Source organism: Hoplias malabaricus, chromosome 8 (genome assembly GCF_029633855.1).
Source record: "Hoplias malabaricus isolate fHopMal1 chromosome 8, fHopMal1.hap1, whole genome shotgun sequence".
In the NCBI taxonomy this organism is placed as follows: domain Eukaryota; kingdom Metazoa; phylum Chordata; class Actinopteri; order Characiformes; family Erythrinidae; genus Hoplias; species Hoplias malabaricus.
This window is the reverse complement of record NC_089807.1, coordinates 4,327,439-4,352,616: the sequence shown is the minus strand read 5'-3', so window position 1 is coordinate 4,352,616 and position 25,178 is coordinate 4,327,439. Positions and strand designations below refer to the sequence as shown.

General features: G+C 41.2%; 1 protein-coding gene across 1 annotated transcript in view; it reads left to right on the top strand.

Moving 5' to 3' along the window:
* Positions 1-6,423: 6,423 nt before the first annotated feature.
* The window catches only part of syne2b (spectrin repeat containing, nuclear envelope 2b), a 167,208-nt gene continuing 148,453 nt past the window's right edge, over positions 6,424-25,178 (top strand). The window contains exons 1-8 of the mRNA XM_066679143.1: positions 6,424-6,511; positions 16,944-17,005; positions 19,142-19,237; positions 20,827-20,904; positions 21,013-21,105; positions 22,336-22,532; positions 24,151-24,350; positions 24,686-24,783. Coding sequence (XP_066535240.1) covers positions 6,424-6,511; positions 16,944-17,005; positions 19,142-19,237; positions 20,827-20,904; positions 21,013-21,105; positions 22,336-22,532; positions 24,151-24,350; positions 24,686-24,783 — 912 coding nt within the window. The remainder of the gene's footprint in view (positions 6,512-16,943; positions 17,006-19,141; positions 19,238-20,826; positions 20,905-21,012; positions 21,106-22,335; positions 22,533-24,150; positions 24,351-24,685; positions 24,784-25,178) is intronic.

The window sequence follows — 25,178 nt, the reverse complement described above, 5'->3', positions numbered from 1 at the left end:
TAGTTTAATGAGGAGGAAACACATGCTTTTTGTTCTGATTTAGTCACATGGAAAAGTAAGGCACCTTCCTTTATCCCTCAAATCCTTCACCACATCCGTCAGTGCACTCGTCCTCATTATCAGACAGACAGACGAGAGCCATTTGGTTGGAGAACCACAAATTTATTACCATTGTTGATCTGCCTGAGGCCTAAAGGATTTAAATATATCCCGCTGCTAAAATAATCTACCTGTCACTCAAAGGGCTCAGAGAATTATGGAGAGGATTTAATAAAGTCAGACTAAGGAAACAGAGCCACGGTGTTTGAGGTTTGTGAGTGACGCCTTGGCTCTACTACAGCAGCTAACAGGCTGTCACACCATTTATTCGGTCATTTAGTACCACCACTATTGGCCGGAGGCACGGTATATCAGGTCACCTTAAATCTTTAAAGGGCCTTATAAACAAATCAGCCATAACACTATGAGCACCTCCATGTTTCTACACTCAGTGTGCATTCTCTCAGCTCCACTGACCATACAGGAGCACTTTGTAGTTCTACAATAAAAAGTGTCAGTCTGTTGTTGCTGTGCATACACTGTAAGCCCTCTGTCACCTCGTGCGTCAATGGTCAGGATCACCACAGCGTAGGTATTGTTAGGGTGGCAAAGTTTTAGTATGTATTGCAGTCCCAATAAACAATTAGCCGTTGATTCAACGTTGAAATAACGTAATGACGTCTAATCAACGTTCTCTTAAGGTTGAAAATGAAAGTTGAAAAGACGTCCAAACACAGACATTGAAAAGACGACTATTAGACGTATTTTGGACGTCCTTTGACGTTATTAATTGGTCCCGAAATAAATTACTTGTATAAAACGCGTTTTGGACGTCCACTGACGTTATCGATTGGTCACCACTTAACTAACTTATTAAGATGTAATTTGGACGTCCATTGACGTTTAAAATATGTCCTTGACGGACAGACTACTTTTAGACCTATTTTGAACGTCCAGGGACGTTCCTTGTTTACTGGGTTAATAGTGGATCAGACACAGCAGTACACTTCAAAGGTGAAGAGGATGACTTACTAGTTACAACTAATAAGTGAATCAAACAGAGAGAGAGAGTTTGTGTGGGTTCCTGAGACTCGTGTCCAGGGGCGATACAACTCCGTAGGTGAAACAGAGCGCAGTCATATCATAATAGTACAGTGACCTCTAGTGTTCATGGGAGTAACCACAGTTTTAAAAAGCACCAAGTTTAGACCATTTTAGAAAATTATCCACGTCCGCAAGAGAAAGCAAAACGAAATACCAACGAACGAAATAAATAAATACATTAATAGATACAATAAAAACATATATATTTTCTTCTCTTAATTCTCCCTTTTTGCTCTGAGATTCTGAGATTTTATTCTGAGATTTGCGCGTTATGATCTATATTTTTCTTCTATACACATTCAAAAGCTAATCTACATTATATAAGAAAGAGGGAAAACAATAGCTCGGTTAAACCGCCGTTTCACCGAATTTAAGTCATTGATTTGCCTCTCTGGGTTTTGTTTAAACCCTTGTGTTTACACTGTTAAATTTAGGCGATTTATAATTGCCCCCTAAAACACTGGTTATAAATATTTGTCATACAGTGTTTTGTAATTAATATCAAAAAGGACACTCCATAATCAAGTTCGTCTGAGTGTTTGAAACATGCAGTTAGCACTATGCTAAAACAGCAGGCCGCTAAATGTTTGCATTAGCATCACAGCCCCTATGCTAAATTGACTAGCATCGTTTCTACGTCAGATGGACTTCTCGATTTCACCAGAAGCACAGGTGCGCAGGCCCGGTGGCTGGAGGGCTGTGGCAGAAACTCCAAACAGGCTGTAACCTGGGGTGTGTCTTATAGACCCAGGCCCTCAAGGCCAGCTGTGCTGACATACCATCATTGAGTCACTTGGTGGGTAAAGGGGAAATTGTGCTCTCTCTCTCTCTCTCTCTCTCTCTCTCTCTCTCTCTGTCTCTCTCAGAAGAGAAGGGGATTCATTAGCAACAAGATTTTGCTTTTTATGTTCTGAATTTTGCCCAAAATAACCTACTAGCAAAATATTTGAGTTTTTTTTCAGATCTGAACAACACATTTAAGCCATAGAGGATCATCTGAAGCAGGAATAGTAACTATTGACCTCTCCTACATGACCCAGCCACTTATGGGTTCTTCTTATCACCATGAGCGATATGGAGTGGGCTGAGGAAGTTGTTTAACAACTTAGACTTAACTGACGGAGTGTCTGAGCTTAAATTACTTATGAAAAAAACCTTGTCCACTCTTGTCCAGCCTAGCAGCCTGGCAGGGTGCCATATGCAGTCAGAGAGAAGGTTATATTTAGAGTCCAGAGGGAGGGTTCACTATCCACACTGAACACATCCCCCAACTCACTTTAGAGCAACTCTCTGCCAATTAATGCTTGTGGTTTGTCCCATCCATACCACATTCGGGGCACACCGAGAAACTGGAGACTCTAAAGACTACGCCTTCCCAACTTTTCTCAACATGTGAGTATGACCGGACTCTAAAATGGCCTTTGTGTGATGTGTGTGGGTCAGAGAATAAAGACTAGTTTCTGATCTGAGGTCCATTCCCTCTGACATTGAGTCCTGTGACATTACGGCCTGAGATAAACGGATCGGTTTGTTAGGAGATTTTAACGGGTCCTAAATACATTGTAAAAGTCTTGCAGTTAGAGTGGCAGTAGATTGTTGTTGAGTGGTGGCAGTCAGCTGTGTCTCGTAATCTGTTAAACAAGTTATTGCAAAATAATGGGGATTTAACGGTAATACGAGGTATGAACAGTAAAATGTCAAGGCATTTATTTTCAGAATCAAAGGCCTAAATTATTTAATTATTAACTGAAAATGTGTTGTGTTGTGATGTGTTATCAGGTCCACGTGAGACATCATTTATAGTAAGTTTGTCTTGGCTGTAGACAACGTGGACAAATGCTATACTTCATCTTAAAAGCTAAATAAATGATCAGTTTGTAAGTAGCTACTCTGTCTACAGCTATTATTTATGAGAGACCTGCATTTCGTAGCTCAAAAAATAGTATAAAAATAAATATATCCTGCAGCCACACCACACTGGTGATGATTGTTTTTATTGTATTCAGTCTGAACTGTCGATAAAGTGATATGTGACATGTTTTTGTTTGTAAGTGAAGTGTCTGTATACCTGTGTGTAAGAGTAAGAACTGAGGAAGTTGAAGCTTTGTAACAGTTAGTTACAACCTGAAAAAGCAGCAGTTCAGTAGGGTGTTAGATGTTTATTACACGTTGATTGTAGTGTTCCTCACTGTTGTATTGGCTGCTCTTTGTAACTGGTCATTTGACTTTCTGTCACGTGCCTACTGCTGCTGTTCCTGTGGCTGCTGCTATTTCAGGCCTGGGACGTGTGAGAGTCAGAGGGCGTGGGGCTTTTTTGAGACCGGAGCAGAGTGTCAGGTGTTTGTTGGACCTATCAGTCTGCAAATTAAGACTTTTCAAAAATGTGAAGATACCACTGAGAGTCAGGGCCACACTGTGGTGAGATTAACCTCAAGAACAAACTCTTAATAAACGTATCCAGCTGATTTTACTAACGTACACTCAAGCAAAGATGAATGAAATAAAGCCTCAGGCGGAGGCTGAAAATCAGCTTCAAAAGCAATATCAAATTCCCAGCAGAACTCCACTGGAACTTCACTGGAACATCAAGCATCTTTCAGCAGAGGAACTTTCTTTCTGGATCAATTTGGTCTAAATTTGGTGTGTTCTCCCTGTGTCTGCATGGGTTTCCTCTGTGTGTTTACTCAGTCCAAACACATGTTATTAAGTGGATTTGCTGCGTAGTCTATAGAGGTGAGTGTGTAAATTTGTCCACAGGTGAGAGTGACTGGATGATTATGTGAACTTTTTTGTGTGTGTGAGTAACTTGGTGAATGAGTGAAACTGTCCACAGGTGAGAGTGTGTTAGTGACATTGTGAATGAGTGAAACTGTCCACAGGTGAGAGTGTGTTAGTGACATAGTGAATGAGTGAAACTGTCCACAGGTGAGAGTGTGTTAGTGACATGGTGAATGAGTGAAACTGTCCACAGGTGAGAGTGACTGGATGATTATGTGAACTTTTCTGTGTGTGTGAGTAACTTGGTGAATGAGTGAAACTGTCCACAGGTGAGAGTGACAGGGTGATTATTATATGAAATTGGCCACATGTGTGTGTATTAGTGACTTGGTGAATGAGTGAAACTGTCCACAGGTGAGAGTGACAGGGTGATTATTATGTGAAATTGGCCACATGTGTGAGTGTTAATGACTTGGTGAATGTGTGAAACTGTCCACAGGTGAGAGTGACATGGTCATTATGTGAAATTTCCCATGTGTGTGTGTGTGAGTGACTGGGTGAATATGTGAAATTTTTCCACGTGTGAGTGCACTGACATCGTGAATGAGTGAAATTGTCCACAGATGAGAGTGACTTGGTGATTGAGTGAAATTGTCTACATGGTGAATGTGTGAAATTGTCTACATGGTGAATGTGTGAAATTGTTCCCAGGCGTGAGTGTGTGTGACTGGGTGAGTGTGTGATGGACTGGCGCCCTGTTCCGTGTGTGTTCCTGACTTGCTCCCAATGATTCTTTATAGACACTGGAGCCAACACGACCCAGAACAGGATGAAGTGGGTGTAGGAGATGGATGAATGAATGAAGGAATGAATAAACGTATTACTGGATGAATTTGAACTGAACTGAACTGAATTGCAGATGTTCCCTGTTCCATTACGGGGTCTGTAATGTTGGAGACTTTGTCCAGGTTGTGGGTGGGGCCCGGTGTGTTGTAATGTGTGCTGGATGTGTTAGATGCCACAACTGTTTGTGTGGTCACCTCATTTGAAGCCACATACACAAATGCATTTGGCTCTTTCCAGCCGCCATTACTGGGCTTCCAACACACTAATAAAAATATTTTCCTTTGGTCTTTTTCCATTCAGGTCTTTTAAAGTCCGGCCAGAACACTGCCTCACCTGTTCACTGGGCGACTCAACCTTTCATCCCACTGGCTTTCATGCATGTGTTCAGATTTGTGTGTGTGCGTACATAGTGTGATCTCCTCCGTCACTCTCTACAACTGTTTAGCACATCAACATTTGATCTGGGTCAGTTCTGACCATTCGATGTTGCTTAATCTCTGTTATTACCGCCGCTTGCTTACACCCCAGTGTTTATCATCACAGACAATTTTAGAGAAAATGTAAACAACAACAACCAGTGTAGTGTAGCTGCCACCCAAAGCTTTTATACATACACACCAATCAGCCACAAGATTAAAACCACTGCTATGTCTTTGGTTCTATCATTACAGTGACAACTGTTGGGGGGAGGAACAACTGAACAGCCAGTAGTTGAAGTTGATATGTTGGAAGCATTAAAAATAACCACCTGTGGCGATCTGAGCCACTTTGACATGGGCCAAATTGTGATCATTTTTTGGGTCAGTGTATCTGTAAAATGATAGTTGTTTCTTAGTGTTCCTAGTTTGCAGTGGTTAGTACCTACCCAAAGCGATCAGAGGGAAGATGGCCGGTGAACAGGTGACAGGTTTCTTGTGTTAAATGAAGCTGTCATGCACTGTGTGTCCTGACATCTTCCTATCAGCACCGGCTTTAAGTTTTTCAGCAGTTTTCTGTGGGATTGGACCTCATGGAATAGTCTTCGCTCCTTTGGTCACACAGTAACTTGTTGCTGGTTCACTGGTTGTCCTCATTTTGAAGTTGCTCTGACCAAAACATTATGACCACTGGCCGTCACAGTTTGGCTCTGGTCAAAGTTCTCAGATCGTTGTGTTTGCCCATTCTTCCTGCTTTCAACATCAACACCTCAACAGAGAGTGTATGTTTATGGTGACCTTCAAGAACTCCTGGTGCTACTGTAGCCAACACTCAGCACTGGGCATGGTGGCCTTAGGTTCATGAGCAGTTGCTTCAATCTCTGAAATATCCCTCTCTGCTAGGGGGCGCTGTTGCTATGTGTTTCAGCTTGGTGGTTAGGATATCAGCGGCCTTCATTCCAAGCAGAGCGCCTACATTCACACGCCTGGTGCTAACAGTATGTTCCCTATGGAGAACTATATTTACTGAAGGAGAGATTCCTCACTTCACCTTTCACTCAGTACAGAGTTCATCAGAGTGTCACCTTCTCTCTATAGGAACAACAACAACTCTGGTCAGTTTATTAGAAACCCCTCTCGTTTAGAGGCCTGTCGTCATCCAGCCCTTTCTCAGTTTCTGAACACAGAGCGTATATTTTTAGGTTGTGGACCTGAAGAACATACTGACTCCTTTTCTCCTCCTCAGATTAACATCATGTTTTAGTGGCTCCCTCACCTACTCTTTCTCTTTGGGGTCATCATGGCGTCGGAGAGGACATCAGCTGACCCACTGGTGGATGGAGGATCCCTCCCACTGGATATTGACAATGTCCACATCCTTCTTCAAGGTCAGTTCACGAAGCTGGTGTGTTACATTCCACCCATGTCTATGGTTATGCTATACTTTCTTCTATAGTCATACTTAACTATGTTACACCCACTTCTGTGGTTATGCTATACCTGTTTTTGTTTTACTTATAGTGAGGCCGCAGATATTACTTATGGCACTTTTCCACTGCATGGTATGTAGTCAACTTGACTCTATTCGGCTCTACTTGCTTTTTGTTCCATGGTACCTGTTAAATTTTGCACTAGCACAGCTTCCCCATATCCATGGGCTTTGTAAACCACAACAACAACAGCAGGATAACATTAAGTGTTGTTTACTCGTCATGTATACGTGTGTTATGTGCTTTGGGACTGACCCACAGTGCACCAGTTCAGACAGATCAGTGTCTTCTTTTCCTTTCTGTTCCTTATGGCACCATTGAGCTCTCACTGGAGTCTTTAGTCGGCTGCAAATCATTTGTACCTCATTAATATCCCACGGCGTAATTTTACAAGCTGCCGTTGTGAGCCGGATAGAAACAAACGTGGTCTCTACTGTACCACAGACAATTTACAAACGCTTAGTTTGTGCTGGATGTCTGCATTTTGTAAAGATTGGCAAAGTCTGGCCAGTTGGTGCTCTACAAGGTTTACACGACATGTTTTGTCCGTACTCAGCTCATTTAGAACTATGAGAGAGCAGCTACAAAAGAAGCACCATGTTCCAGGTACCAGATGTGCCTAATGGAAAAGCAAACAACAGCAGAGTAGAGCCGAGCAGAGTGGAGTAGGTACTGTACAGTGGAAAAGCGCCATTATTTATACTACACCCAGTTCCATGATTACCCAGCTTTCAATTCTGTGTTACACTACACACATTTCCAGAGTTAGACTACACCCAATTCCATGGTTATGCTACAGCCAGTTCAATAATGAGGCTACACCGATTTCCATTGTTGTACTATATGCATTGTCATGGCTACAGTAATAAAATATTTGATTAAATTCAGTAACATTATGTTCTTAAATGATGCACTGCTAGATAAATAATGAAATTGGCTTAATGAGGTAACATCTGTTGACATACAGATCTTAATAACATATTTTTTGCCTTAAATTGCAAACTAGCAACTAATATACTTATACTCTGCTTATGCTAGTCACATTTAGAGGCTAAAGGACATTATTAAAGAATACATTCTCAGATTATATATGTCCCTTTAACTATATTCATTCATAGAAACTGGAATCATGTTAACGGTCAGTCATTTGTTGGGCATGCAGGTTGTAAATGCTGCTGATTGGCTTTTTATTGGTAGTGTTGTTTAATGTAGATAGGCTGTAGGGGAAAGAAATGATGTTAAGTCATGTTCCACCTTGTCTGAATGTGTCTGCCAGTCAACTCTGCAAATAACTAGAATATTTTGTAGTTGTATGAATCTTAGAGCATATTCATTATGCTCTGATAGTGTGTTCCAGTCATTGTTTGTCAGAATATTGTCTTATTATTAAGCAGAATTCTGCTTTTTCTCAGAATATCTGTGCAGTTCTTCACTGAGATGTAAACATTAGTAATTCAGACTGGGGGAAAGTGAAGTGGTTCCCTTAGAGACATATTCATAAAGTGGATATTCTCTAAGACCAGGGATTTGTGGTAGTGCAAGACCAGTGGTACCTCCATGACACAATTAATATTTTAATATATTTAATACTCTGACATTTGTACAAATGTTTTTTAGTGAAATTAAATGTTATATTTTTATTCTGGTGGACACTGATATTTTATGAAGAAAGCTGGAGTTGTGTTGACTGATCACAGCATGGTGTATATGTGAAAAGGTGTAAACCCTCATTGCTCACTAGCATCTCAACATAGAATTTTACCCGCTGAGAACCAGTGAGTTTCAGAGACTTTGTTTACATCTCATTGCTTTTATTATAGATACATTTTGATTCACACACAGACACGTTTATGCTTGTACATTTTTTAATTGAAAAAAAGTGGTACTGCAAGTTTGTATTTAGAAACATGATTTCTTTAGATTCTCTCAGCCTTGAGGCGATCTAGTTTAAAACCATTTAACAAGCTGAAACAAGTCTGTTAGCGTTAGCCTCTGTCACACAGCCACAGGGTCCTAGGCTTATGGTTTCAAGCTCCACATCAGGTGTCTGTGTGTCCACTCCCTGGGCTCTCCCACAGTCCAAACGCACTGGTAAGAACTTTCTACTCAAAAGTGTCCATTGGTGTGTGTCTGTGTGGGTAAAAGAACATGAATGTGTGATGCCCTTTGATGGACTGGCGCCCCATTCAGAGTGTGTTCCTGCCTTGCACCCAGGGTAGGTTCCTGACCCATCGTGACCCTGAACTGGATAAGTGGTTACAGTCAATGATTGAATAGATTAAGTACTGATACCTAAAAAAAACACTGCCTGAGGTCATAATAACAAAGAGACATTAACAATGAACGGTGACACTAGGCAGGACGGATAGGGCTGAAATACTGAGAGACAACTGGGAACACCTGTGAACTGGGTCACGTGACCAACTGCAGTTCGCAGGTATGGACAAGATAAGATGAACAATGTGTGTTCCCAGTACCCTAACACTATGTAAACCTCTCTGAAGATTTCTTAGTCCACAGAGTAATATTCATTCATTCATTCATTCATTACCTGTAAGCGCTTATCCAGTTCAGGGTCGCGGTGGGTCCAGAGCCTACCTGGAATCATTGGGCACAAGGCAGGAGTACACCCTGGAGGGGGCGCCAGTTCTTCACAGGGCAACACACACACTCACACATTCACTGACACACTCACACTTACGGACACTTTTGAGTCATCAATCCATCTACCAACGTGTGTTTTTGGACTGTGGGAGGAAACCGGAGCACCCGGAGGAAACCCACACAGACACAGGGAGAACACACCAACTCCTCACAGACAGTCACCCGGAGGAAACCCACACAGACACAGAGAGAACACACCACACTCCTCACAGACAGTCACCCGGAGGAAACCCACGCAGACACAGAGAGAACACACCACACTCCTCACAGACAGTCACCCGGAGGAAACCCACACAGACACAGGGAGAACACACCACACTCCTCACAGACAGTCACCCGGAGGAAACCCACACAGACACAGGGAGAACACACCACACTCCTCACAGACAGTCACCCGGAGGAAACCCACGCAGACACAGGGAGAACACACCACACTCCTCACAGACTCCCTCACAGGAGCGGGAATCAAACCCACAACCTCCAGGTCCCTGGAGCTGTGTGACTGCGACACTACGTGCTGCACCACCGTGCCGCCTCAGAGTAATATTAAATTATTAAAGCAGTCTGCCTTTATCGCCTAAAATATCCGCTCACATGTGAAGTCATTCTCTCATTAAAGCACTGCTCTATGGAGCATGTACTGGTTCATCTCATACTTGTTGTAATTTATAGAAAGAATAAAAGTAATCGTGCCTTTCATAATACTTCTTGTGGAAAAAAATTATGTACTGCTTTTGGAGAAATATATATCCAAGTGGAATGTGTGTGTGTGTGTGTTGCCCTGTGAAGGACTGGCGCCCCCTCCAGGGTGTGTTCCTGCCTTGCACCCAATGATTACAGGTAGGCTCTGGACCCCCCGCGACCCTGAACTGGATAAGGGTTACAGATAATGAATGAATGATATGTCCAAGTTTTAGAGAAATACAGAGATGACATTGCAGTGGAAGTAAAGGAAGAGTCTCCAGCAAACATAAAAATTGAGATATAACCTACATCTACTGGGTATTATTCATTATTTAGTTTCATTCAAGATTCATTATTTTGAAACAAAAACCCTGAGGGTAAAGTAGATCTTCAGCATTAATCTAAAACCTGTTAGGACTTGTTAGCGTGTGTCGGTGTGTTTCTTATTGAACAGGTATAAGGTGGGGCTGAATCTACGCACCCAACTGTAACTTTCATTACTTGCACTCGCTGTTAACCTTCAGTGTTTACTTTCAGCTGCTCGTCTGATTATATTCGTGTTTATATTAATACTTTGGACATTTTTCTGCACTAAACTGCTGCTTAAAAAAGGACATTCAAGATGAGGCTGCAATTTCTTTGAATTATGCACTTTACATTTAATTAAACACCTTAAGCTGGATACCAAGGAGAACTGGCACAGACAAATGGGTGAGTCTGCAGATTTCATCACAATGTACCATGAAAAGTTTGGGGACACCTAGCGTAGGGTTTCCATGCTAAATTCAGTTATTTAATATAGTGGCTCTTCATAGGTTTGGTCTATAGCTGATTGAATCTACCCTCAGAAGAGTCAGTGTACATTAGAATATTGAACTGCATATGGAGTTGGAGATTGCTGTGTGCTAGTGTTTCCTATCATATACAACAAGCTCCTTGCTGCCTTTACTGGTGGATGCACTGTGATAGCTTAAAATAGTTTAACCCCACTTTTCACCTACCGTTCTCTGTTAAAGGCTAAGCACCACTTAATGGACCCCCATGAATATTTCACATTATTGTAGTTACTGACAGATATAAGTATGAATTAAAATGAAAATAGCAGCTTAATTTGCTTTAAAACTGACAATTTTATTAAATTGACGGAAAAAACCGAGCTCGCTACGGAAATACTTGAACGCAACCGTGACGTCACTGGTGGACAACAGCTGAACAACGCCACGGTAAAACACCGTTATGACCGACTGTTATGACAGTATCTAGCTAAATAACCAACATTATTCATGACAATAGCCTAGCAATAGGCTAAACTCAAATGTAGAGGTACCGTTATTCTTGTAAATGTGATCGAAGTCGAACTCGAATTCATCCGACACTATAAACCTCCGTAATGCAGCTACGTAGCCGAGTATAATCTGAGACACCGAGTTTAGCAAGTCAAGCTAACGTTAACTAACACCAACTAAAACAGGCGAAGTGAGTGTCCTTACCCTGTTTACCTCCATGTTACAGAGGCTCTTGAACACCTTTCGTTGGTGTCCTTACATGCCCATATTGTTGGAAAAGCGCCAGTGAAATGAGCTACAGATAACGGAGTGAGCGGATGGTCCTTTCCAAAGTGCCCGTTTAAAGTTGACAAATTTAGTCCATTTTCTGGATATTTTGGGATCTTTGGGCCATTTGTGCACAGATGTCCCACTGTACATTGAATGATTGCAGCCAGAAACAACACACCTTTTCGTCATTTTAATTTTGGCATTAAATTAAGTGCAGCTTCTAGAGTGTTGTCCACCATCTACGTCACAGGCAAGACGCCTATTAGAGTTTCCGAACACCGTTTGTGGGGGGGGGGGGGACCAACGGTCTTTTAAACCTTATTCCTTAAATTAGTAAGAAATAACATGTTTTCTGACTATCAATAAACACAAGTTAGGAACTCAAACTCCACTGTATTTATTTGTTTGACACTTTCATATCGCTGGTGCTTAGCCTTTAACATTGTGATGTGTCACTGATGCTGTGCTTGTATCTGATGTGTAAAAAACAAAGCATAAAAAAGGTTTTTATTTTTTCATTTTGAACAACAAACCACATGACTACAGTTGACATAGCAGTGGCAAGTATTGTTACACAGATTAAACAAAACATGGATTAGATTTTACTACTCCAAACTATGCTCTGAATAAGCTCTCACTTTCAGAAACAAAATTACAAAGCCTCCAACAACAAAGAAAGCCTTGTATGTCTTTTCTGCATTGACTTTGTAGCACACAGAAAGCTCAGATTCTACTCAGTGTGAAGATGCACGTGCCAGGACTCCTCTATCAGCATTTCACATTTTAGTCCGTTGTTGTGATGTCACAACTAATCTGCACCCAAACCTTTCAGTCTCTGGGCCAAAAATGCTTCGCCAAAAATGATGTTCCTACCTAAGTGAGGAGTGAGAAAAATGAAAATGTAAATAGCGTTGCCAGGTGTCTCTGAACTTGTGCCTTTTGTCTGTGTGCTTGCTTAAATGCTTAAAAATATTTCTTTAAAGAGAAAAAAACGAAGCTGCGTTGCATGCTGGGGGGTGGAGAGCAGACTAGAAGACTTCCACATTACAGGCACTTAACACGAGGTGAGGAGCAGATGTTCAGCTAATAATAATAACAACTGTTATTAATTTTTTAATAATTCTTACATAATTTCTGTAACGTTTAACTCAAGCGAGGTAAAGAAAAACACTGTAACCCCTAAATGAACCAGTTTATGTTTCATACAGCAGTTCTGCAACGTGGGGTGGCACATCCAGGCCAGTAGGTGTCAGTGTTAATGACGGTTTCATGAAGAGAAAAGATCATTGTAGAAAAAGACTGATAGATTCCTTACTATCTTATCTCTATCAAAGCATACAATTATAAAATGTATATTTTCCCTCATTAAGTGATGATTAAATTCTGCCCCCAGGGTTGTGGGATACTTGCAGTGAAATGTAGCATTTGTAGAAAATGAATTGTAATTTTCTCTATTGTAATTACATGTTTTTTCCATACAGTTTAATCCCAGTCAATGTCTAACTCTACAGAGGCATCAGTTTCCTGTTTTTTTTCGTATCTTAATTCTGTTCATGTTCTCATGGCGGAGTCATTTGGATGCAGGCCTGCTGGCTAAGATGAGATAGCAGCCCCTGAGCCAAAGGTTTAAAAAGCTTGCTGGTGTTTCTCTCCATTGCATAGGTCACCAGAGTGTAAAGAGATATCTTTTGACACTTCTTCGATGAAGAGGTCGAGTGCTGAGCAACTGCTGGTGGACTTTCTCTTTTGTTTGTCAACTGCAAATTATTTAGCTGGGGTCATCCCTTTGTTTCCATTGACTTTATTTTACCACAGAGTGCATTTCTACTCTGCTGTCTATTGTTGTTGCCAGTTCTACCTGTTAGCTAGTACCTCCCTGATCACACACAATGCCACGAATCTGGGAGGGAGAGGACAAGCACATGCTTCCCTCACTTAAAACCAACTACCACTACTTTTTTTCAAGCTGCTGCTAACAAAACATGCTCGATGGAGAACCCTTACTCTCAAGATCTGCTATGAGGGTTAACAGACTGCTGCTCTGGCTAGCATTGTGCTTGTGATACCTACCCACCCAGAGAAAGCAAAACCCGATGTGCTACTGAACTCCCAGCCTCAGATGTTAAGACATCATCGAGTATCAAACCAGAGTTCACACAATCATAGGGACAGCGGTGCTATGGAGGTCTACTCTCTGCTTATATCACTACCTTTCTATTCCCTACATTACATTATATCTCTACATGTATATTCTACGTGCTTTCATCAAATTTCCTTCACCATTTCCACTTTGGGGATTTCCCAATGCCACCTTAAGGGTCATTCCATTACTGTAATAGCTCAAATGACCTCTCGGTGCAGTGAGAGTTAGAGTTAATATAAATATAGACTTCGGTAGCAGAAGTTGCCCAGAACACAATATCCATTTTCTCTGTTACTTAATATTTATTTTGAAATTACAGCACATTATTCAATACATTCACCAAATAGAAACATGCTCTATGATGCAAGTGCGTTGCTTTGCTAGCTTGCAAGCATGCTAAAGCCGCAAAACTGGTAAATGAGAAGTGTTAGTACATCTCATTAAATCAGACAAACATTGAATATATGCAATAGAATATATTCCACACCCAGACGTAGCTAAAAAAATAAAATGGGCTGCTCTATAAACTGCACTTGGCTTGCTAATTAGTTGAGTGAGGCTAGCCTAGCCTAGCCTAGCCAGCAGCAAGCGCATTTCTATCAAAACATCATGTCTAAAGGCTAAAGAACTGTTTGAAGTGTTGATGCTCCTTCCAGTGCCAGCTTGTGGTAAAAGAAGAGTAACCGAAGCTCTGCTGCTAAACTCCTCACACTATCACGTCACAACGTCCCCTGATAACATCTGCAGGGTCTTATTCATAGTCCGGGTTGTAATCTATAGCAGCAGGAGAGTGGAGTTCTCTGGGTTGGTCTCAGGCAGGGGATCAGGGGGTTCCACCATTAACGGTGGGTTAGGGTCTTTGGACATTTCCTACTCAGCTAAACAAGAATGCTATTGTCTGGGTCTTGTTAGAAGACTTTGCTGCTCTTTAGGAAAAGGTTGGATACGTGGTTGTGCGATAGTGGTGCTGTCTACGGAAACGCTCTTGGATCCTGTTGCTGTTTTTATTTGCTGTGAGTTGGATTCAAGCAGGTGGAAAGATGGAAAATGATGAAAGTAAGATGGACACACTACACACAGCTGAGGACCTGAACGATTTTGCGGAACTTTATGATGGTAAAGTTAAACACGGTTTTCACCAGGTCTGGAATTTGTTTTTATTTATATTTATATTTATATACACTGCAGTGTAGATTTACCAAAATGGTCTTGTTTAGTCTTTCTGAACATCCTAAATATTCAGTGATTAATAAAGCAATGCAGTGATTTTTTTTTCTTTTTTTTTGAAGCTGTCTTTCTCAAGATCTGATTTTCAGTTTGAAAATAGTGTTTTATGGATATTTGTTTAATGATATGCACATTTTTTGTTCATCGTTCTGCACACATCTACCTTTTCTCAATGTGTTTGTGTAATAGGTTTATTTTGCAGCTTTCAGGTAATTGCAGAAAATAAAGCTTTGTGAAGCTGCACAGGACTAGTGTGGTATTGTGTGTGAGCGTCTTTGAACAAATGTGTAAATATGAGTTAATGCTAAAATGTTTGAGGTAATTACAAGTAAAAATAAACACATTCCTAATAATCAAACAATACCTGATACTAATAAAATAATTCCCTCTTTTTTTATTCATGTATAACATACAGTTGAACCTCTACCTACGAACTTGATTCGTTCCGTGACCCTGTTCGTAAGTGGAAAAGTTCGTTTCTCGAGTCAATTTTCCCCATTTAAAATAATGGAAACGCAATTAATGCGTTCCAGCCCCCACCCCGAAAGTCACCCTTTTGCACTGATATATGTTTACAGCACTCTCAAATTAGTAAAAAAAATACGTGGCGTTACTAAAAAATAATAAGAAATACAGTGGTAACAGTAATAAAAAAGAAATAAAGTTTTAAGTGGTTACACATCGCTACCTTGAAGACGTGACGACTGGCTGGAGGAGTAACACAGGCACTGGCTGTATGACGGGAGGTGGGGGGTGGGTGGAATAACGGAGAGTAGGTGGGTGAATGTAGGGAGACGAAGCGTAGATACGGCTTAACTTAGCACGAATGTCGATGTCTGCTATTTACGCTAATGCTAAATTGCTAATGCTAAATTGCTAACGCTAAAGCTACAATGTGCTAATCTTAAAAGCTCACTCAAGTCTGGGCGCTGGGAGACTCGCCTATTGGGGTCAGGGGCCATTTCCAGCCGCCGGCTCGGGTTCGTTTCTAGAGTCATGGTTCGTTGGTGGAGGCAAACAATATTCAAATACCCGGTTCGTATCTTGGAAAGTTCGTTAGTAGAGGTTCCACTGTATTTGTTAGGACCGTAATGGTTACTTCAGTCTTAAAAATAAAGGTGCTACAAAAGGGTCTTTGAGCGATGCCATAGAAGAACCACTTTTGGTTCCATAAAGAACCATGTTTGCTGATATATTTAAATGTGTAAAGAACCATGAGACAGAGTGATGGAGTTTTAAAACTTTAAAAGATTCTTCCCACATGCATTTCTTAAACAAATATGGTTCTTTATGGAACCAAAAGTGGTTCTTCTATGGCATTGCACAAAGAAACATTTGTAGCTCATTTATTTTTAAGAGTGTTGATTTAAATTGATTCAATTTGATACATTGGCCATTTGTAAATTTTTCATCTCACTTTTTGTGAGATATTCTCTCTCTCTCTCTCTCTCTCTCTCTCTCTCTCTCTCTCTTTAATTTTTTAAAATAAAATCTTTGTTTACTTTACTGTAGGACCTCGTTCATTAAGGCCACATGACACCTACATAAGCCCTTCATGACGACTGACATAAAGATACACAAATGTCTATAAATGTATATCCCAACATCCATCAGTTAATAAAGCTGCTTTATTTCATCCCAGAGAGGTCTATAATATGGACACTTGTTGGAATAAGTCGTTATATGTTTATATAGGTTCATATCAGTTAGACTGATAAACTACAAAAGTGGTACCAAGGCCTTGGCTGATCATTTTTTCAGTTAAAAATATAACTATATTACTAAATTACCAATAAAGCATCATTAATGCATATTTATGGTTGCATTTATGAACTGGTAGCATTTTTTAAATTAATCTATGGCAAAATTTTTATGCAAATGAGTGTGCCTTTTCACATCCTCCATATGCAATAAGGTTTGACCATGTGCACTCTTTCCCATTTAGTCACATTCAGTTTTAAATAGACACTTCAGTAGAAAGCACTGCCATAAGTTCATCCTTAAACGAAAGCATGGGTCGTTCCACTTTGTATTTACTTGTGTTTTCTTCTCACAGTGGAGCAGGAACAGATCCAGAAGAGAACCTTCACCAACTGGGTGAACGCTCAGCTGTCGAAGGTGAGGTCCGGGGGTCAAATGTGTACCAAGCTGAACATCAGTACGGCCATGTTTTCTGGCCAGGGGTCAAAATGGTCATTTATGTTATGAATTAAATATTAGCTTTTAAGTGTTGATAACTGATGTCAGTTGGTTATTGTGTATTGGACAAGACCACTGCTCTCTATGTGTCAGACTACATGGGTTCAGTTCCCCACTTGGCCAGGAGCACTATGCTATACAAGTTAGGGACTTAAAACTCACTAATATTGAGTGAAACCAATTGAAAATGATCTGGAAATTACAGATTCTATCAATATTTTACTTGAGTAAATGTAAATCCAGTGTTCGTATTTCACTGGTTTTAGAAATCTTGGTAGATAGATTATTAATATTCCCTTTGATGACTTCAGATCTGATAGAACTTTTTGGTACCACTTAAGGCTACACTTATAAAGGTTTATAAATGGTTTTAGAAATATGTTAATTACATTGTTATTCATTAGTAATGTTGTAAACACCTTAAAGTTTGTAACAGAGATAAAAATGGAAACAATGACCTTTTGTAATCTAATTGTTAATGTGTCAGGAATAATCTGAGACTTTAGAACGTGTGATTAGTCATTTCACACGTTAAAGTGCACCACATTATCATCAGAGTCTACAAAGACATTCTATCTGAGGTTAACTGATTAAACTTGGTGGTTAAAGGGTTAAACATATTAACAAACATGTGCTGGAGCTGACAGCGTTAACGTCGACTGACGTCGACTGACGGAGTGAGGTCAGTGTCCAGAGATCTGAGGTTTAACAGTGTAGACGGACATGGGATCACTATTTGGCAAACAACAGGTCACTATTGCACTCTCTGTATATTTGTTATAAATTAGCATTTACAACTTAATTAAGAAACATTAATAAACAGATTGTAAAAGGATCTTTATAAGTGTAGTCTTATTCAAAAGTGGCACCATCCTTTCTCCACTGAGTAGTGTATTTAGTAGTAAAACGATTACAAAGCCACTTGTAGAACGTTATTCACTGCTATCTGACTGAAGGGCATTCCTGCGCTGGTCACTGGGGAGGGGGAGGGTGTAAATGTGTAAATATAACTCACTGAAAGACAACTAAAGCCACAGATAGACAGCAACAGGCGTTGCTACAGACACAAGAACTCACACAAACACACACACAACAATATTAAAATGTCTACACACTCTTTCAAGAGATATCAGAATTTTCATTGATATTAAACCAGTTCTGTGTGTGTTTGTGTGAGTGAGAGAGAGAGAGAGAAAGTGAGAGAGAGAGAGTGAGTGAGTGAGTGAGTGAGTGAGTGAGTGAGTGAGTGAGTGAGTGATTATTTGGTGTTCGTCTTATTGGTTTTGAATGCTGCTTTTGGCCAAGGCTCACTTGTAAAAGAGATTTTAATCTAAGTGTAACAGTACCCTAGTTAAAGACATCATGTTTATAACCAAAAAGTAATCAATGTCTTTGACTAGACAATGACAAACAAAAAGTGGAATGACATAGTAGGTGCTGGATGATCCAATGACCAGAAAACAGCTGCTCTGTGGTATTTGGTCCTGTTGGGGTTCTGAACTTTGAACAGGGTAAAACAGGGCAAACAAAGAGTCTCTCTCTCTCTCTCCTCTCTCTCTCTCTCTCTCTCTCTCTCTCTCTCTCTCTCTCTGTCTCTTTCTCTCACTCTCTCTCGCTCTCTCTGTTGGCATCATGTTAACTCATTCCTAAGTCATTACTAGTAATGACTTAACTGAATCAAGTTAAATCATACCTTATATTCTTGATTGTTTAGTTTTAGACATTGTCCCAAACATGGATCATGAACCAATTCTGTTGTCTGATATTATATATAATAAATACGTTATAATGTTAGCTCCAATCCCCATTTTAAACCCAACCTAAACTGTTCAACCTGTGTGAGTCCAGCCTGGTGGTGCTGGCTGGGTGTCCATCATTTTCTGTTACATTTTTAACCAAAAATAAAGCAGCCATCTTGACACACCCAGCTTGTCTCCATAGAGACCAATGTCTTTGGAGTAATGGGGTAAAAGGGTGTAAAACAAATGTCTCATATAATTATTAGTTAAACCTCATGTTAGTAATGAACTGTGCTGTTCTATTTAACCGTTTTAGAGGAGACCTCCGGTGACCGTGCTGGACTTGTTTAATGACTTCAGAGATGGATCCAGACTCCTGGACCTGCTGGAGGTCATGTGTGGTCAGAGGATGGTGAGTGTTTGCTGTGTCAGAAACACTTTTCTGTAAGTAAGGACTCACACAGGGGATGATTACTAAACATAGCGTCACCATTAGCCCTTCAGTGAGTGACCTTTCAACAACACGGGATGAGTTGTGGGGATAAGTGTGGAGAGCCAAAAGCAAATGGGCAGTGTGTTCTTGTGAGTGAGCATTACTTGTATTAGACTGCTGCCTGGAAAAAGCTAGCATAGCTACACAAGGAAACTGGAAAATATACTGGGCTTTACTTGCAAATGTTTGTGTCGTGACGTGCACGTGTGCTTCCTTAAAAAGTAACTGTACCTTGACGGTTTCAGCTAACTCCACCCCTGGTTCACATTTGAAAAATGCTCAGAAATGGGAGGAGGAATATCTCCCTCGCCTCGCTGGGCGTCATCAGGGGGCAGCTACATTGCGTGACTAATTTGAAGAATGTGACATGTCTTCGTACTTTGGAACAATGACGTTATTCACGCCTTTAGCAGATTTGAACCAGGGGGCACTGCAGAGTTGGGACTGACCACAAAATTATATTTTGTTGATTTGGAAAATGTATTCAAATTCTACGCAGTGCTGGTATAATGTATTAATACAGAGCAGTAAATATGTGCTGTTAATAACAAAATAAGCCTTAATAAGTATTTACGGCTTAAACACCTCTGTTGGAAGTTTGGGAGCATTTTTTTTAAATTGGGAAATATATTATCAGCTTATTACTATTGTCTGTAATCAAAAATATTTTGTAGCATATTTAAATGTTCATTCATTCATTCATTATCTGTAAGCGCTTATCAAGTTCAGGGTCGTGGTGGGTCCAGAGCCTACCTGCAATCATTGGGCGTAAGGCAGGAATACACCCTGGAGGGGGCGCCAGTCCACAGGGCAACACACACATTCACTTGCACCTACAGACATTTTGAGTGGCCAATCCACCTACCAATGTGTGTTTTTGGACTTTGGGAGAAAACCGGAGCACCCAGAGGAAACCCGCGCAGACACAGGGAGAACACACCACACTCCTCACAGACAGTCACCCGGAGGAAACCCACGCAGACACAGGGAGAACACACCACACTCCTCACAGACAGTCACCCGGAGGAAACCCACGCAGACACAGGGAGAACACACCACACTCCTCACAGACAGTCACCCGGAGGAAACCCACGCAGACACAGGGAGAACACACCACACTCCTCACAGACAGTCACCCGGAGGAAACCCACGCAGACACAGGGAGAACACACCACACTCCTCACAGACAGTCACCCGGAGGAAACCCACGCAGACACAGGGAGAACACACCACACTCCTCACAGACATCCACCCGGAGCTGGAATCGAACCCACAACCTCCAGGTCCCTGGAGCTGTGTGACTGCAACACTACCTTTTTTTTATTATTTTCTTATTTATACAATTTTACATCTATTCTTTTTTATTTTACTGCACGTAAGACAAGAAAAAATTGTTTCCTGAACTTAACTTTAACTTTGAGTTTAAAGACAAGTTAAATATTTTTATTTCCATGGTGTTCTTTGTGTGTGTGTGTGTGTGTGTGTGTGTTTGTGTGTGTGTGTTTCAGAGTCGAGAGAAAGGAAAAGGAATGTTCCAACACAGAGCAAACATAGACAAAGCCCTGGCCTTTCTCAAGAAGAAATCTGTAAGATGTGCCACTAGTTTATTGTGTGTTCAATTATGTGACTATGTGGGAAGGGAAATGCTTGAGTTTGGTTAATTGGTCACCGTTCTTATCTTCCTCTTCCTACAGATTAAACTGGTCAACATTAACATCCCTGACATCATGGATGGAAAACCTTCAATCATCCTGGGACTGATATGGACCATCATCATGCACTTCCATGTAAGTCTCCTAATAATGGGGAAACAATTTAAGCTACATATATATATTTTACTCGGGGCGGCACGGTGGCGCAGCAGGGAGTGTCGCAGTCACACAGCTCCAGGGACCTGGAGGTTTTGGGTTCGAGTCCAGTTCCGGGTGACTGTCTGTGAGGAGTGTGGTGTGTTCTCCCTGTGTCTGCGTGGGTTTCCTCCAGGTGACTGTCTGTGAGGAGTGTGGTGTGTTCTCCCTGTGTCTGCGTGGGTTTCCTCCGGGTGACTGTCTGTGACGAGTGTGGTGTGTTCTCCCTGTGTCCACGTGGGTTTCCTCCAGGTGACTGTCTGTGAGGAGTGTGGTGTGTTCTCTCTGTGTCCGCGTGGGTTTCCTCCAGGTGACTGTCTGTGAGGAGTGTGGTGTGTTCTCTCTGTGTCCGCGTGGGTTTAGTCCGGGTGACTGTCTGTGAGGAGTGTGGTGTGTTCTCTCTGTGTCCGCGTGGGTTTCGTCCAGGTGACTGTCTGTGAGGAGTGTGGTGTGTTCTCTCTGTGTCCGCGTGGGTTTAGTCCGGGTGACTGTCTGTGAGGAGTGTGGTGTGTTCTCTCTGTGTCCGCGTGGGTTTAGTCCGGGTGACTGTCTGTGAGGAGTGTGGTGTGTTCTCTCTGTGTCCGCGTGGGTTTCCTCCAGGTGACTGTCTGTGAGGAGTGTGGTGTGTTCTCTCTGTGTCCGCGTGGGTTTAGTCCGGGTGACTGTCTGTGAGGAGTGTGGTGTGTTCTCTCTGTGTCCGCGTGGGTTTCCTCCGGGTGACTGTCTGTGAGGAGTGTGGTGTGTTCTCTCTGTGTCCGCGTGGGTTTCTTCCGGGTGACTGTCTGTGAGGAGTGTGTGTGTTGCTCTGTGAAGGACTGGCGCCCCCTCCAGGGTGTATACCCCACCTTGCGCCCAATGATTCCAGGTAGGCTCTGGACCCACCGCGACCCTAAACTGGATAAGGGTTACAGATAATGAATGAATGGATGGATATTTTATTCAGTTTTTAAATCATTGTTCCAGACAAACATATTTTTTACTGGGAAAAGATATAACAACACCTTCCAAACTCTAAAAATACATACCATTTAGCATGGATTGAAATGAATGATTCTGCACGTTTCAGGATTATCTTCCAGAACCAACAGCTGTTTATAAATAACTGTTAATAAAATAGTGTTGTCAGATAGTTTTAAATTAAATGATCAATTCTCATTCCTCCTTGTTCAGATCGAAGAGCTGGCCAGCACCTTGTCTTTCAGCTCTCGTCAGTCGTCTCTGGAGTCTCTGGCAAGTCTGGACACTCGTTCAACCAGCAGCAGTGCCAGGAGCAGCCCGGTTCCTCCTCGTGGTTCTCCACTACACACTCGCTTCCGCATTTCTGCCAAGAAAGCCCTGCTGCTGTGGGTCAGGGAGCAGTGCCAAAAGTGAGAGGCATAAACTCGTCTTTACTCAACACAAACTGCTCCATTAACCAAGCACTTTTACAGATGGAGCTTGTTTACCAACGTGTATAACACACTGTGAAATATTGCCCCTTCAAATGAATGAATCCAGCCACTTCAGGCTTCACCCTTCATTTTGATGTTCAACTGGTTGACTGCCATTTGACTGGAGCAGTCACACATGAGCTTGTGTGTAGCCAGTGCCATAAATCAACCAAATTGGTTTAAGGCCCAAATTACTGGCCTGTGGAGCAGTGAAATTCCATTCAGTACTTTACGTACATGTGTTTATGTATGTTCATACACACTGTAACGGCTCTTCAGGAGAATAGACATATTCTTTAGACATATTTTAGATACATATTTGTAGGAAAATCATTTTTGTTTTTGTGGGTGTTTTTCTTCTTCTTCTTCTTCTTCTTCTTCTTTTTCTACTTCTCTTTCTTCTTCTTCCCTTTCTTCTTCTACTTCTTCTTCTACTATTTCTTCTTCTTCTTTTACTTCTTCTACTTCTACTTTTTCTACTTCTACTCTTCTTCTACTTCTTCTTCTTCATCTACTTCTTCTTCATCTACTTCTTCTTTTCTACTTCTACTTCTTCTGCTTCTTCTTCCTCTACTTCTTCTTCTTCTACTGCTACTTCTTCTTCATCTACTTCATCTACTTCTACTTCTTCTACCTCTTCTTTTTCTTCTTCTTCTTCTTCTTCTTCTTCTTCCTCTACTTCTTCTTCTTCTACTTCTACTTCTTCTTCATCTACTTCATCTACTTCTACTTCTTCTACCTCTTCTTTTTCTTCTTCTTCTTCTTCTTCTTCTTCATCATCTACTTCTTCTTCATCTACTTCTTCTTTTTCTACTTCTACTTCTGCTTCTTCTTCTTCTTCTTCTTCTACTTCTTCTCCTTCTTCTTATTCATCTTCTTCTTCTTCTTCTTCTTCTTCATCTACTTCTTCTTCATCTACTTCTTCTTCTACTACTACTTATTCTTCTTCTACTTCTTCTTCTACCTCTTCTTCTTCTTCTTCTTCTTTTTCTACTTCTTCATCTGCTTCTTCTTCTTCTTCTACTTCTTCATCTACTTCTTCTTCTTCTTCATCTACTTCTTCTTCTTCTACTTCTTCTTCTACCTCTCCTTCTTCTTCTTCTTCTCCTTCTTCTTCTTCTTCTACTTCTTCTACCTCTCCTTCTTCTTCTTCTTCTACTTCTTCTTCTTCTTCTTCTTCTTCTACTCCTTCATCTACTTCTTCATCTACTTCTTCTTCATCTACTTCTACTTCTTCTGGTTCTTCTTCTTCTTCTTCTTCTTCTACTTCTTATACTTTTTCTTCTTCTTCTTCTACTTCTTCATCTACTTCTTATTCTTCTTCTTCATCTACTTCTTCTTCTTCTACTACTTATTCTTCTTCTACTTCTTCTACCTCTTCTTCTTCTTCTTCTTCTTCTTCTTCTTCTACTTCTTCTTCTTCTACTTCTTCTTCTTCTTCTACTTCTTCTTCGTCTACTTCTTCTATTTCTACTTCTTCTTCTTTTACTTCTACTTCTTCTTCTTATTATTATTATTAGTAGTATCATGCCTCCTATATCTTTGTATGTCACAGGGCTGGCTGTACTCTGAATGTGAAGGACTTTAAGGTCAGTTGGAGGAGTGGTGTGGTCTTCTTGGCTGTTCTCTATGCTCTAAGGCCAGACCTGGTAGATTTGTCCAAAGCAAGGAGCAGAACCAACCGTCAAAACCTGGAGGAGGCTTTCCGCATTGCAGAGAAAGAGCTGCACATCCCCCGCCTACTGGACCCTGCAGGTCAGTCAGAGAGGGTTAAAGACAACAGCCAGAAAAATATAAACGTTTCAACATCCGTTTCACCATCTGTGTTAATTACAATAATACATTTATGCAGCATGTTTCTGATATGATCCTGGTGGTTTATTATTTTGGCGGTTTGTGGTAAGGAAGCTTGGTGTTATTTGTAGCTATAGTCCAGCTCCTGTTTATCTTAGTTAAATTAAATTTGGCATGCGTCTGATGGAATAAATAAACCCTGTTTTTTCTAATACACAGTTTTGAAGTGTGGCGTATACAGTTCACCTACATTCTCTGTTCTCTCGCTGTGTGTTTGTGTGTGTCTCTGTGGGTAGATGTGGATGTTAGAGATCCCGATGAGAAGTCCATCATGACCTATGTGGCTCAGTTCCTGCAGTACTCTAAAGACACACCTACTGAAGAGGACATGCAGGTGACACACACACACACACACCAGTTTCCTTTGAAACACATGAGAATTATTCACACTTATACACAATGACTAAAATACAAAACCTCAGTGCACTTAGACTTAAATTCTGTTACATCAGTCAGCTCTCTCTCTCTCTGTCTGTCTCTCTCTCTCCCTCTCTGTCTCTCTCTCTTGCTCTCTCTCTGTCTCTCTCTCTTGCTCTCTCTCTCTCGCTCGCTCTCTGTCTCTCTCTCTCTGTCTCTCTCTCCCTCTCTGTCTCTCTCTTTCTCTCTCTGTTTCTCTCTCTCTGTGTGTCTCTCTCTCTCTGTCTCTGTCTCTCTCTCTCTCTCTGTCTCTCTCTCTCTGCGTCTCTCTGTCTCTTGCTCTCTCTCTCTGTCTCTCTCTCTCTCTCTCTG